The 16111-nt window shown below is 42.6% G+C and overlaps 1 protein-coding gene across 24 annotated transcripts in view; it reads right to left on the bottom strand.

Moving 5' to 3' along the window:
* Nucleotides 1-16111, bottom strand: part of ADGRL3 (adhesion G protein-coupled receptor L3) — a 493463-nt gene that overhangs the window by 303877 nt on the left and 173475 nt on the right. For all 24 annotated transcript variants that reach the window (XR_011679905.1, XR_011679904.1, XM_071431603.1 and 21 more), the window contains one exon: nt 13945-14191. Coding sequence is in view for 22 of the 24 variants with exons in the window: in XM_071431603.1 (XP_071287704.1) it covers nt 13945-13999 (55 nt within the window). In the remaining 2 variants the exon portion in view is untranslated. The remainder of the gene's footprint in view (nt 1-13944; nt 14192-16111) is intronic.

Raw genomic sequence — 16111 nt, 5'->3', positions numbered from 1 at the left:
CTGCAGGTATGGATACTGATAATTTTTTTGACATAACAGGTCTTTCTGCCTTGGACACAGATATGCCAGACATCCTGATGTCAATGTGTGATGTGCACTAAAGTTGCAGGAAAAGAGTTAAGATCCTTTCCTATGCCCCTTTCTTCCGGCTAAAGGGATAGATTAAAAGTGCCACACCAACAACCCCAGCCATCACATAACCTCCAAGTCAAGTAATAAATTATTTACTACTGTCCCCTACTTGAAAGGGAGTCAATTAGTTAACATCCCATCAATTAATACTCAGCAAGGAACAATACCAAGAGAGGAACTGGTCTGAACAGCACAGCTCTCGAAACAAAGAGCGCTTTTAAACCGGATATCTCTGTGTTCAAGCCACTATCTTGCTTCACTGAACATCTATTCCAATACATAAGCAGCTACATTTGCTAGCAAGACATCCTGTTGACACCTATTCAGTCCTGCCCTACTTTGGCACGGCAGTCCTGTGCGTTCTGCAGGGTTCAATCAAGTGCTCAGATACATTCAAAGGATTATAATGTGATGCATTTGAGGGCATCAGGCAAAAGCTTTGTTTCCCAGAACAACATCTGAAGGGCAGCAGCCCCTCGAGAGAGGACACTGCAAACAAAGTTACCCTGGAGACAGTCTCTGAGGAACTGTGACAATTCTCCCCATACAAGATGATCTGTGGGGTTGGTATTTTAGAGGGGGGGGATGGGATGGTGAGTTCTCCACTCCTTGTTTGGGAAGCAGGAAGGGGAATGAAGGTGAGGGAAGGAAAAACAATGCTAGGAACTTATTCCAGGATCTTTATAACAAGAAAAGCCCATCACTCCCTCTACTATACAATAGCATCATTTTACTGTCAGGACATAAATAGCTTTCTCAGCTTCTTGGCATGACTTTCTCTTAGACTTTGCCTTCAGCCCTGCAATCCAATAAAAGCAGAGCTCAGTCAACCTCTCTGCTCGAGAACTGAGCACCCTGAATTCAGGGTCTTCATTTTGCCAAGCCTTCAGACACCTTTATTCTTCAGACAGGGAGCCCAACCAGGAGGAAGCACCACACACATGAAGCAATGAGAACTCAGCAGAGGAACCACAGCAAACTGTCAAAACAGATTTTTGTTTAATATTGTCAAAGCCAGGTATTCTGCTTTATGAACAAACATTCACCCAGGCTTCCCCAGGAAAAATACCTTTTCTTACTATTATTTTTCAGCTCTACTTAGCTCCTTCCCACAGCTTTAGCTGCTATTGCTCTTGCTTTCTAGGTAGTGTAGCTATGGTACTAACCATTTCACATGTGTATTTGGCTTCACACATAATGCTCTAGAGGTGTAAGCATTATTAGTACATAACCACCAATAAAGGTATCTATAAAAACTAAGGAACATTTGACAGCTCTGCAGCTACCACTGCCACAAGATACTCTGATTGCCATATCCCACTGCAAACTACCAAAAAAACCAAAACCAAACCTATAAATAAATAAAACAAAAATAAAAATCACACACTGCAGCGAAACATTAAAATGGACTTGGCCCCTAAAATGGTTGTGAGTTCAACTCTCAGAGAGGTTCACAACCCACAGCTCCTTTTGACTTCCAAGTTTATCCTCTCCAATTCAATGCATTTTCATGAGTGCTAGAAAGACTGATCTCACCTCCTTGTATCAACTTTTCTGTGCCCTGAGCTTCTCACCATAATAGCGTTCCAGAGTGATATTGGATACACCAGCCCTCCACAAAAGTTATTCTTGACTGCATTTTGCCAACTGGCCAACAAGGGATAATGAAATTCAACATGTAAGCACTCCCCCAAGAGCTGGAGAATTTCACATCTGTCATATATTTACTATCCAAAAAAGAAAGGCACTGTATTTGTGCAAGGGCTAGGGCTCTGAGAAACAGGGCTGTCACCAGATGTTCCACAGCTGAGAGTCTGTGTAGCCTCAAGATGTGAGGCTAATCAGTGCAGGCCCTAAATAATTAAGTTACTATGCTTTGCAAGAACTGCTGGCTGTTTAGAGGAGAAAGACCACAATTCAACATCCTAGTGGGAGAAAGGCAGAAACAGCTCATATATTATATAGGTGAATGGGGGACAGCCACCATTACCAGGGCAGAATGCACAGGACAAAGTGGGAACCCACATCAAGCCAGACATAAAAATAGAGCATTCCCACCTTCTGGGGCCCGCTAGGAAGATTTTGGCACCAGTGCCACAAATCAGAGCAGAGAGCAAATAGTCTAAGCCATTTGGGTTTCTACTAAACAGCGTTCCCAATCCTGTTTTCAATTAAGATCCTCAAGGACACTGCACAGACACTATAGGTTCATCCATTTTGTGCCTCGTCTCCTCCATCTTACTGTCTTCCAGCTCTTTAATCTTAGGCTCCTGTGAATTCAGGTATGCAATCTGAAACAAGGGCTGTAGCTGTCAGGATGCAAGGACGTGCTTGCAGTGCCTCACGACAACTGCTCTGTGTCTGGAGGGCTGGCAGGGCTGAAGGCACACCAAAACAGCTTCTTACAAATAAGAGCTCTCAAAATTTAGGCCCAGACTTATTTTTTCTTTTTTAAAGGTTAGCAAGTTGGAGCCTTTTTGCAATTATTTCTTTTATGTCTGATACTGTAACACAGGGCTTCCAAGCACTTTCATGACCAGGGTTCAGAAATGCTAAGGGTGTCTGCTGGTGGTAGGAATTCATTATGTATTTGGCATTTGGCCATGAGGCCATTTTTTCCCCCCCAAATCAAATTAAGGAAAACAACTAAACATTATTACATTTTTTAGTCCTCAGAATTCCCCCAGAGCAATATCTAATGGTAAGATTTTTAATTGCACATGCCTATAAGATTACAAATTGTGATGACAGGTTGGATTTCAAGTCACGACAAAGACATGAACACATGTCAAATGTTCCTAGCATTATTCCAAGTTTAGGAAGACCAGCTCACTATGGGTTTATTTATATATACAGTATGAAAATTACATTTAAAGGACATAGACATCCTCGTATGTACACAAACAGAAAAATAAAATCAAGTGATCTGGATTTTCCTACAACTCTTACAAGCAAGCATTCTTGCTTGAAAACATACTACCAATTACAAGTCCACAGAATTGAGCAGCAGTGCTGGCAAAACAGTCTGAGGTGATAAACAGGACTTGGCCATGAGTCTGTCTTTCAGAGTGGAGGAATAAAGGGGATACCTGTTCCCAGGACCACCTGCCAGCCCTGGTGCTGACTGCCCTGCCCCAGCAGAGGAGCGGACACGGTAGAGGGAGGAAGAGGGTGCCTCTGGAGAAACGCACAGCAAGCAGCACTTGGCAGGGTTAGTACCAGCCCCTGGCTTTGTGGAACACCACCATGGCTTCCCCTGCCTGCAGAGACACTGCCACATGGATTTGCTCATCCACACCCTTGGCTGGAAGGGCGCTGAGCTCCCAGCTCTGCTCCAACCTGACAAAAATAGCCCAGCCAGCCACATTGCCTTGCTCATAAGCCAACAGGCACATCTCCCCCCCAGTGCAGAGAGAAGTGCTGCACGAGACTGACATACCAAAGCCAGCTTCCTTTTTGTCATCTACTCCCCTGATACTAAATCAGCCCTTACTGCAGCCTCCAGCATTTCAGTAATAGAAACAAGACGCTGTGAATTAAAAGTTGGAGACAGATCTTCAGCAACAAGAGCTGCAGAGGGAAAAAAAACCCTAAAATTCTCATTTAAATCAGCATCACTGATGGACTTTGATTGTTCCTAGAAAAGCACGAAGGGGATCAGCCTACCAAGAGAATAAGGACCAGACACAATGCTGTAACTCTCAGGGCAGGGGAGCAGCCCACAATCCAGTGAACTCACTGCAAGCACTAAGTTTGAGAGATTAGCCCAGGGTTCCTTCTCCTCCATGTTACACTCCAGCTTTCCCCAAAGTAACTCCTCTGGGCTGAGCAAACCAGATTCAGAGTGCATTTTCATGGAATCACCAACTTGCCATGGGATTTGGATCAGACCCCAAAAACATTTAGGGCATGGGTTGGACTTCAGGACATGGGTTGGACTCAATGATCTTCAAAGTCTCTTCCAACCCATTGATTCTGTGATTAAAGGAACTCAGTATTAAAATGCTATATTTATTTATGGCTCTACATTCTAGAGACTTAACAACAGGTGACAATTTGACTGAGCTTCTAAAATCCATCAGGCATCTCAGTTTTCATAGATTATGGTAAAGGAGGGTGTGACAGTAGCAAAATTACACATTCCTAGTCCTTACCTCTGCCTATTCTAATGCACAGGCTGTCTTTTTTAGCACCTGTGAGTCTTAGAGGAAACAAACTTACACTTCAGGATGTGTAACTAGGCACCCACCACTATCAAGCACTGCAGAAAGCAGCCCGACACAGCAAAGCACAAGGGAATATACAGAAGTATGTGCTGCTGTGATTACAATTCCTTGAGTTGATGGATGCATTCAGTACTGCACCATAACTAAAAACCCACCAGCCCAGGACCACACTTGCCACAATGGGCAGATTGCAGCATCTGTGTGGTGTTGGCCAAAAACCCATTGCACATCCCACAGCTTGGAGCAGAACCATGACAGAACAGGGATCATCCTGCCAGGCCCTGGGAGGAATATTCCAGGGAGGCTGCCCAGCACAAAACTGTTTGATGAAATCGGGGAAATTCCAAGTGAGGAAAATCTACTGAAGTCTCTGACATGCTTTTAATTTTTCCCACACCACAGCATCTTTCTCAGATGAGTTGCTCATTGAGCAGCAGGAAATGTCTTCCCAATTCAAAAAAAACCACATCACCAGACATATCCAGTGCAAAAAAATAATGATCAATAAAGGAAACAACTGAACCAACAGTAAATATGCCATGGGGTAATAAACATCAGATGGCTCTAAGATTCATTTAACATGGTGGAGTTGATAAAATGGATGTTAAAGATATCTTCTGGGGAATCAGCAGTTTCATTTGCAATAAAGAGCTGCTTCTTGCTGTTTTTATCTGGGCAAAGGGTGCTCTCCCTAACAGGAAAACAGCAGGCATGCCCACAACTCACGGGAGCAGGTTAGCAGCAGCTGAGGAGGAGGTGCAAGAGTACAGGTGGCCATAATTCATTCCCTCACTGTCATTCTTTTCTCATTTTGGCTTGGAGTACTTCAACATGCCCAGCTTCAATGTATGAGAGAACTAGGGCCAGAAAATTCTAAGAAGTTGTTTTTTTTTTTCTATTCAACTCCAACAGTTTAAGCTTAGCTGACATTATTAGAAAGAAGAAATAACAACCCATTTGTGAGCAATCCCACAGACTTTCACATCCAGAAAAGAGGTGTTCCATCTGCATGGAAAGGATGGGCACAGCAAGCTTTTCAACTTAGAAAAGCTGGCCATGGCTTTCACCTGCACTGCTGGAAAGGGTTGTGTCTGCCCTAGCACTACACAGCTGCTTTGTCTGTAAAGCTGTCCTTCGGTCCTGCACTTCTCCATTCACCGGGGGAATGGATGCATGGCCTCACCCACCAAACACCTTCAATCAGACCAGAATGTCATGATCTCCCCAACCCCTGGCAGCTTCCCACCATTTTCACTAAAACGAGCTTTATCTGGAAGCTTAGCCTTAACAAAGTAGACAGGAATCGGCAATTAGCCAAATTAAACTAACGGTGCAATAGGTGAAAACAAATAGGCAATGAGTGGGCAGTTATCTCCCCTATTCATGAGGATAAGGAAAGGGAAGCTGCTCACTTCTGCTGCTCTTTCTTTACTGCACCAGCCTCATTCGACCTCAGTTTGTCCCAAAAACCAGTCCTCCTTGTGGAGTATCTTGCATGTCCAGGAAGACCCAGGACAAAGTGAATTATTCCTGGTGCTCCATGGCACCTCTGGGTATTGGCTAAGGGATGCCTGTACCCGTATTAGTCAGCTCTGAGACACTACATTTTTCAGCCTTGGCTCCTTAAGGACTATTAACTCCAAAAGGATGTATAGAGAGATCTTTCTCATAAATAATTAGAAAAGTCTGGCAAGATTTTTTGCTTGGTTGTTGGGGGGTTTTTTTGTTTGGTTTTTTGATTTGGTTTGGTTTTTTTCGAGCATTTGCATCTAATGCCAAACCACAGTAATTGCATCACTTACATGGAAAACCACTGTGGTTTTTCATTGGGATGCTAATCTTAATACCCATATCCATCAGAAGTGAAACAGCTTTGGCCCCATCAATATCCTGATGAGTTGTAAGTTGCTGAGAACGTAAGTAAAACTTATTTAGAGAGTAACTGCCTTGAAAGTACCCACTTTTAATAGCAATCCCATATTTATTCTGTGCTTAGCTATGACAAGGACTAGTGAGGAATAGGGCTATCAAACAGTACTTGCTAGCCAGAAGCTACTACAAAATAGACAGACCTGGATCAGCATGGTTGGATAATTTCAACATCTTCCTGAATTCCAAGAGCAAGCCAAGCAATACCCCAGAGATCCTGTCATTTCAAGCATATGGCTTCTCTTAATTCTTTCAAAACAATTCATTGGGAAGAAGGTTTTAGCCTGGTAACCTTTAAGGCCCCTTAACTGCATGACCTTTGACTTTTCAATTTTTTAAAAAAAGAATGCTAAAGGTTTGTAGAAAGACAAAGGAAAAGGAAAATTAGGAAAGACTTTTAAGGCATTCATGGCCCTTTTGTTTTTCCTCTCCAGTACCACCCAAGCTGTTTTCAGGTTGGCTTATTTTTTCCCCAACACATCAGCCTGATCCCTTTCTGAAGCTCCTCCAAAGTGCTGCCACCAAACCACCTCGTGTATTTGCTCAGCACTTGCTCAAAATGACCCAAACCCAAATGCACCAGACATCACATCTGCATAGCCTGAACTGGGAGAATATTGGAAGGCTCAAGAGACTGGCTGCAAGCTAAGGTTTCCAGATCAAACCAAGACTAGGTCAGAAAAAAAGAAACCTAATCATTCCACATAGCAACTGCCTGGCAGCTGATACAAAATGAATACTTAGAGTTAGGTCAGCTTTTTTAGACAGCAGATGTCTGCACCATGACACCTATTCATTACCTAGGGTTATTAACTACACAAATATAATTTTTCAGGATTTAACAAAACTCCTTGTTGCATAAAGCTATTTACACCTCTTTGTGAAAAGCTCAGCATTGCACTTTTCAGTTCTGTTTTTTAAAAACTGACTTTTCTTAAAGAAGTTCACTAATAAAAACATTTTTACAGTCACAGTAAAATATAATAGGAATTAAATTATGGTGCAATAATTCACACTTGACTGCACAGAGGCCATTTGGCCTTCATCTTTGTGTCTGAATGTGCTGGGTGGGAATTACTGCACTGTAATTCACATGCTGTCACATCTTATGGCTTGGCTAACACTTGAAAAAATCAGAGCTCAGAGTTGGTCACTAGAGAACAGAAATCAGTCTTGTCAGGAAATTGTTACAAATGACAGAAGCATCAGATATTTCAGGTCTGAAAGGTAACACAGCTTACCCCCTCCTGCTGCTGTGAGCACATTTTCTCTTGCTGCAGATCAGAAAGAAACCCACACACACTGCTGCCATACACCAGAGATGTTAAAAACCACCAAATGTTTAGGATGGGAAAGGACTAAATATCATCCAGTTCCAACCCCCTGCCATGGGCAGGGACACCTCCCACTAGACCAGGTTGCTCAGAGTCCCACCCAACCTGGATTTGAACACTTCCAAGGATGGGATATACAGCTTCCCTGGGAAACCTGTTCCAGAGCCTCACCACCCTCACAGTGGAACTCTTTTTAGCTTTGTGGAACATCACAACCTTCCTGTGGCCCCTTCTCTTGGGTTTGTTCAGATCCCTCTGGATGGCATTCCATCCTTCAGGCATGGCAATGCATCACACAGCTTGGTGTCAACAAAAAACTTGCTGAGGATGCAGCGAGTTGATCCCTTTGTCCATGTCAATGATGAAGACATTAAATAGTCCCAGTCCTGATTTGGAACCCTGGGAGGAAAAGGTCTTGTTTCTTCCCTATAGGAGGAAGATTGTTTGAGCAGACACACTTGCCAAAAACTGAAGAAAAACCTCCACATTATGAGAAAACCTGCTTACAATCTCCCTCCTTATTTACTGTGAAATTTAGACATGAAAGAAGTGGGTCTGCACATAGACCTCTAGATTGTGTAATGGCTTAAACGAGAATTAAATACTGGATAGTCTTAAAAAGGTTGAATTTCACCCTCTATCAGTTTATAGATTGATCTGTCATCAGATGGGGAACTTAATACTCTCATTTTTAGTGTAATGCTGCTAATGAAAGCACTGTAGTTTATACAGAGAACAGCCACCTCCTTTTATCAGGAAAAGCCTTCCTCGATCTCTTGTTCCTCTATGGAAAAGGTGGCACAGCTGCAGGTAATACAAATTGCCAAGAATAGCAAACATTATAAATATTTCAAGGATGATTAATCTTTAAAACACTGAAGTTAGGCAGAAGCCTGGAAGTCAACTTGGCTATTTCACAACTAATAAAACATGTATCTTGTATTTCATTGTGACTGTATAAAGAGTATCGTAGTAAAAGGCAATTATCCACCATTCACTAGCTAACATAACACTTGTACAAGTATAAAAGAAACACAGTATGTATTTTAAGTAGTGACAGTATTTTCACCGTATTAAAATAGTAGTGAGGCGAATGTTCAGCTCACATTAAACAGCACTCTGTCACCAAAGCCCAGCCTGCTAGCATCATATATTCCCCCAAGATAGATAATGCAGCTTGCTTTAACAGAATCATTGTCACCAGGCAACTACCAGTGCTGTTCAGTAATAAATATTTCCACTGTTCCCACAGAAACTGGCTCGGCATCTGGACCTGCTAATGCCTGGAGAGATCAGCCTGACCTTGGAGTGCCATCTTTTCACAAGGATGCAGCCCTCGCCACGGCTGCCTCCCAGAAGCATTGCAGAGATGGAGCAGAAGCTCAGAGGGCAGGAACAGGACAGCAGACGAGGCTCTCTCTCTTCCTTGCAGCTGCAGTGACTTGAAAGGACTTCAAATTTCATTTCCTCCTCGGCGAATGATAAATTAGCTCAGCCCCATCTCAAACTAATTCTCACATGGAGAGACAAAATGGCATCTGTCCCTAAATGCAGGAAGGTCACTTCACAGCTATGCCACAAGACTGCATAAATGAATTCTTGGAGGCAACCAGTTTTAAGTTTAGAACTGGGCCAGCAGCATCTGCAGTCCTGCCAGTTTGGTGCTGTCAAGTATCAGTATAGGGCCTTAAGCTTCATAACAACACCAGGCTCCAGGACTTGACAGGCTTTGTCTGAACTACAACCTATTTTAGCTTAAACTTCGCTCTAATCTCCAAAGTTATTTGAGAAACTTTGCTGCACTTGCAACTTCCCCTGGGATCAAATAACTTTTGTCTAGTCTGTCCTAGCTGCAATGTCAGATTGTCCTGGTTTTGGCTGGGATAGAGTTCATTTTTTCTTAGTAGCTGGTAGAGTGCTGTGTTTTGGATTCAGTATGAAAATACAGAATCACATTCATATACGAGGCTGAAGGGAAGTAGGCAAGCATCTGTGTGGTGCTTAGATGCTAGCTGGGCTTAAGTCAGGTGACAGATGCCTATTGTTTGTCCTGTAATTTCAGCCAGGTTTTGGTTACATTATTGTTTAACTTGTTCTGACTTCAGTTTTGCTTACTTTTGGCCAAGTGTGTGTTTCTAACCCAAAAATCACATTGGATATCAAGGAAAATATTAAGGAATTTAAGCAATCACAGCAATGACTAACCTACCCCATAGATCATCAGGAGAGAACAGTGTGCAACCCATTAATAAATACAGGGTTAAAATATATATAAAACAATCCCAAGCAGCTGCAAGACCAGGAGGAACCAAACCCCAGAACCTTGCCCAAGCAAGATCCAGGATGCTGACAGCTTGCTCTCATGTCACAAGCACAAGACAAGAGCTTAGCAGCAGAAGAAACAGGCAGATTGTTACAAATGCAATAAAATCAACAGGTGTGACTATCTCCCACAGAAACTGGGCAATTTGGATTATTACTTAATTGGAAAAAGAAGTGGTTGTCCCTTTTTGAATTATTAAAAGAAGCAGAATAACAACAATTAACTCACTCTTTGTTGCCCATCATATACCTAGACATGCAGTACAATCCTTAAAAAGTAATTTGCAAATAAATAATAATAAGCCAATCTGATAGGATGATAAAGATCTTTCCATACAACAGGCCTTCAGCTCTCTTCCAGAGCCTAAAATAAGTTACTTGTTTGGAGACGTGCAAAATTTCACCCCACAGCGATCATTGCGCTATCCTTCCCATCCTGCTCCTAACAGCATGCAGCTCTGAATCCCTTTATTTCTATTATTATTTTTGTCCAGCAGTCTGGAAGTCTTAAATCTCAGCTCTGAGCCACACAGGAGCACGACAGCAATGTGACAGAGCAGGTGCACATCTCTCCAGGCTCGCAAACTGAGCTGCTGCCTGTCATGTCCATCTCATTTCAAGTGAACTTTTGACACGTTCATTTGTGGGTGAAGAGAAATCTGCTCTGTTTGGGGTCAAGGGGAGGAAGGCTGAGGAAGAGAACAGCTGCTCATTCCAGAAAATGCCTCTTGGAAATCCACCTGCCACAGGGAAAGAGGATCCGTTTGCTCAGGTGTACGTGGGGGGAAACACAAACCGAGCAGCGCTTTCCCAGGGTCCAGACCTTCAGATGCTTTGGGAAAAGCTTCCAAAGGGGGGCAAAAGTCCTGTCCCCTTAGCAAAGCCCTTGCAAAGGACAAAAAAGGCTTTGCTTTTATTGTTATTGCTGATGGCTTTATTTTACTCCTTGGCATTATTTCAGTCTATCTTGTGTAATTCTCTGATTTTGTATAACAGGTTTAGTTTTAGGCTACAAATGGATTTACAGGCTTTGCTGTAGCTTAGGAGTAGGGATAGCTTTTGGGGGGGGGGGCTTCTACACTGCTCCAGGTTGTGGCATAAATTGGGAGCTATTTCCCATTCAAGTCGAGGGTAACAGTAAAGATAGCAGCCACTAAACAGATCTATTATTACCTTAAGTATTTCACATGGTTCAGGTTTTTTGGTGAGCTATGATTCAAAGCAGTCTGAGCAAAACTAGACAGTGCTGTGCCTGTGTATTTTGGATGCAGCAGATTAACATCATCACTGAGGAAATGCAAGGACTCATGACCTTTTCCCCTTTTATGATTTCTACAGCTTATCAACAAGATGACATTGTACCAGGGCACTATTCTGGAAGATTACTTTTCATCTTCCAGATCACTGAAGTATACACCCTTTGACTCCATACCTGTCATCACAGCCCAAGATACACAATCTACTCCAAGAAATGATACACTAAAGCAAAAAAAAACCAAAAAAAAAAACAAAAAAAACCAAACCAAGCCCCCTCAAAAAAACCCCAAAACACCATCACCACCTCTCCAATTTATGAGATCACTGGTCTAAGAAATCTGTCTGTAATGCAGCTACCACTATGGATGAAGAGGCTGTGTCAGGGAACTCAAAAAGGGAATGAGATGTAGCAAGCTCAGCCTGAAAAAGTAGCTCATATCATCTCCAGCAATCACTACAGTACAGGAGCCATTCCAGATCATGAAAGAGGAACTCAAATGCTTGATTCCTGTTAAGCATAAATTCTGAATGCCTTCTGCATGCAGTGAAAAGGGATTACTAAAAAAGAACATTAAAAAAAAAAAAAAAGAAAAAAAAAAAGGGAAAAAAAACCCAAAACAGGGCTTAACTAGGCTATTTTTATAAGGAAGGTGAGGTTGTGGCATGTGTTTAAACAGCATGCCACAGTGCTGAGATGGAAGCTGCATCCTGGCCACTCAGAGATCAGAACAGGGAAAGCCAAATGAAGTTCTCTGGCTCAGACCAAGGGTGCTCTCCCTCCCTTGTTCAAAGACAGCTATCACACCTCCACCAGCAGCTGATCAGATAATGTGGGTGTTGGGTAGGTGGGTGATGGTCAAATTTACCACCACAGCAAACACCCTATACATTTAGTCTGGAGAGGAGCATAAAGGGTAGAAATATTTCCAGACATAGTTTCTGCACCTCTGGCATTTGCTCATCTGTACTATAATATGACTCCTAGGATACTTGGGACATTTTCATTTACTGGGACTACCAGGCAGGACTTTCCAGCTACAGCGGCGCTGAGAATCTTAAACAAAACTGCCAGAGGCATATTTAAACTAATAATTGCTTTCACTGTTAATACTACTTAATTATAAAGATTTACAAAACATTTAGCATTTAACTTTCCTGGAGAGGATTGGAGAGCACCTTTCTGAACAGCTCTTTCTTTCCACCCTAATTGGTCAACTCCGTTTAAACACTCATTCTAATTTTCAAGTCAGTGAGGAAGAGTCTTGCTTGAAGAACAATAGTACAGATAGCCTTTGTCCCCAAAGGTTATGTAAGACAGGTTGTGCTCTATAGACATGTTCAGCCAATCATATTTTTTCTTTTTTTTCCATCACCTTTTCTGTAAAATTTCCTCCAGTGTTTTAGCACATACACAAAGGATCAGTTGGTAAAGCTCAAAAAGCCTGATGAATATTTTAAAAGCAGGGGCCCACAGCTTACATACAGGGAGTCATGTCATTTACAGACGTGCTTCCACTGGCCTTTAATTAAAATGAGATCCTTGGCAGAGTTCACCTTCCATTTAAGCATCAGAAGAATCAGGCAGACAGATTTTCCAAAGTTCTGCCCTGAGCATTTAGTAACCATCACTGCTAATAGGAGCTCCTCAGCCCTTCAGCACTTGGGAAACCTGGCAGCTTACTTCTAGAGCACACTCTTGGGTTTCTCATATCAAAAGAACCCAACAGGCCTCAAAATCTTATTTCAAAGAATTACAGGTGTCACATTTCACTTAAGAGTTTCCTGACTAATAAAACAGATCAAATTTTTCTGCTACAGCTCTGTGTTACATTTGCATGGCCAGGTTTTGGGGAGGGAGGGGCTGGTTACAGGGGTGGCTTCTGTGAGAAGCTGCTTGAAGCTTTCCCAATGTGTGACAGAGCCAATGCCAGCTGGCTCCAGCACAGACCCATCACTGGCCAAGGCTGAGTCCATCAGGGACTGTGGTAGAGCCTCTGGGATAACATAGCCAAAAAAGGGGACAAAGCTGCTGCTTTGTGAGAGAAAAAGCTCTGGAGACAGGGGTCGGTGAAGGAAGAGGGGCAGGAGGTGCTCCACGTGCCAGAGCTGGGATTTCCCTGCAGACCTTGGAGGTGAAGCAGCTGTGCCCCTGCAGCCTTGCTGTGGCTGTGTGGAGAGAGAAGCCCAGGCTGGAGCAGGTTCGCTGGCAGGACGAGTGATCCCCTGGGAGGAACCCATGCTGCAGCAGGGGAAGAGTGTGAGGGCTCCTCCCTCTGAGGAGAAGGGAGCAGTAGAAACAAGATGTAATGAATTGAACACAGCTCCCATTCCCTGTGCCCCTGTACTGGTGCAGGGCAGGAGGTAGAAACAACTGGGGATAAGTTCACTTCAGGAAGAAGGGAGGTGGGGTGGATGGCATTTTTACAATTTGTCTTTATTTCTCATTGCCCTACTCTGATTTGTTTGGTAATAAATCCATTTTTCCCCAAGAAAAAGGAAGAAAAAGTATGTCTAATGTAGCAGCTAAACTCAGAAAAAGAAGCCTTTATGTGTCACCAGAGTTCTTTGTTTCAGTAGTTAAGTCATAATGCAACCTGGGAATCTCAAAGACATGAGGTGCAAGCAGGGAGAGAAATCAACATCCTGTAAAAAAACCCACACCATTAGGAAAAGACAGACAAAATCCTTGCTATTTTCTCTTCTCTTCCCTTCCCCCAGGCACATTTACACCATCTCTCACTCACCATGGGCAAACGGTGTTAAGAGCATTGTGAAGAACAGCAGCTGTGATGACCACATGACTGTGAAGGAGAGCTTGAAAGTATCCCAGCAAACAAGGGTTCAAATAAAAAGGTGAGTGTCCTCCTGCACTTGCTTTCAACACTTCAACTGTTGTTGGCCTTCAATTCACATCCAAAAAGGGGGAAAAAACCAAACAAAAATAATAATAATAAAAAAAAAATCCCACAGCCAGTATCCAGAGTCTGAGACCTACAAACGAGAAAGGGAAAAAAAAAAACTGCAGTTAGTAAAACAGTAAGATAGATGTTTTCAATCAAGTCTTGCTGCATTTCTTTGCTGCCAGCAGCTGTAAAGGCAAATGTGTCTTCCCCACTCCCTGGCCCTTCAGACGCATGCACATTCCTACATAAAACAGGAATTAAAACTTAGGCCTGTGCAGAGAACCAGTTGGTGGATAACCAGTGCTCTGCCTCCTCTCTCAAAAGAGGGCCCCAGACAGCAGTTTTGAACAAAAAAGCTGAGACTTCTCCCTTCCTTTTGCATTTCTGATGTGCCTCCGAGGTGGATGCTAATGGCAAGATAGCAGGCCAGGCAGTGGGATTAGTACCAAGGCTCGGGAGCATTTCCACTGATGATATTCCAGAAAGCCTCTCTTTGTTTAGGGCGACCTGTATGGCTTTTAATCACTGCATCTGGACCAGGCTTTGAACCCAAGCAGAGCCCAAAGTCACCCTTATCCTGCAAGCAGCTACTGTCTACTCACTGCTAGTCGAGCTCTGCAGTTATTTACTGTATAACTCAACTCCTCAATTTATTGAGGAATTAAACGTAATGGTCTCGTCCATCCCACGCGCTCACAGGAAAGCGCGGGGAAATCTGAATCCGCGCTTGAATAGAAACATTCGCTCATTTAACTGGAGAACGTATTCCAGCTTTCCATCATTTTAATCTCTCCAGAAGGGGCTGGATGGCCACGGTGACTCAAACTTGGCAGGAAAAAAACAACTACACAGAGTTAAACTGCGGCAGCAGTTTGAGACTTAGCTCCCCACTGACTCTGAAATGATGAGGAAATATGAGGAATTGAAAAGTACTTTACATATCTGTTTTGAACTCCTTAGACTCTGCAGTCTTCACAGTACTGGTCTAATTAAAAATCTCTCCAAAAATCTCTGATCAACAGAAGTTATTCTTCTCTGAGCACAGAAGCTGTTTTTGCCAACTTTTGTTCTTACCCAAAACCAAGTCTGAGCCAAAAAGCTGTATGAAAAAACTGTGCTGCATGCCATTGTGATGCGGGTATATTTCTGAAAGTCTGGCATGACAAAGTGGCCTTTGTTTTGCTTCCTATCTTTACTGATCAAGTAAATAAAACCCCATATTGTTCAGAACCAAAGTCTATAAAGAAGCTGCATTTTTTTTTAATAAATATATCTTGCACTGCCAAGATTTTATTTTCTCACTTGACTCTCCTCCCCAGTCTGTCCCTGCTATTTGTTCACTCAAATGTAGCATTTAGTTTCCATAGCTTTTTTTCTCATCTCTGTATGTGGGGTTACTAAAAATCCAAGGTCAATCTGAAGTCAAGTGGTTTCTTTATAGACATCCTTGAAATTAAAACTTTGCTCTAGCTGGGACTAATCAAAATGGTCATTGATAATAATAAAAGTCTGCTTTTCAAATAGGGAAGAGCCTCATGAATATTTTAAATTGTACATTGTAAACAGTGGTCAAGTTTTCCATCTATATTTTAGTAGGCTACCAGTACACATCAAACTACAGCACTGCCATTATTTATGCATGCTTTTTCTATGGCATCCTCTGTAAAGTTTTAAAAGTGAGAAGCTTTTTGTGCTACAAAATTTTAAAAGGCATACAGAGATGGGTGAAAGCTATCTAAGCACAGGTACACTTCCCTGAAGCAAAAGCTCAGTCAGGCAGTGAAGGAGCGAAGGTTTGTTTTCGATTTCTATTTGTTTAAACTGAATCAGTTCTGAATAATCTAAGCCTGTTAGAAAGAGATAACATTATGGCGCAGTAAAAGGGTTTTGGGTATAACTGAAGCAGCCACAAATTAATTAGGCTCTCTAGCCCAGAAAAGGGATAATTGTCAGCAAAATACTTACACAGAGCCCTTTAAATTTTTTTTATCTGTCTATACATTCCTGC

The sequence above is a fragment of the Agelaius tricolor genome, unplaced genomic scaffold (genome assembly GCF_023055355.1).
Source record: "Agelaius tricolor isolate 1412-34295 unplaced genomic scaffold, bAgeTri1.0.p SCAF_8, whole genome shotgun sequence".
NCBI lineage: Eukaryota > Metazoa > Chordata > Aves > Passeriformes > Icteridae > Agelaius > Agelaius tricolor.
This window is presented reverse-complemented; position numbering and strand designations above follow the sequence as displayed.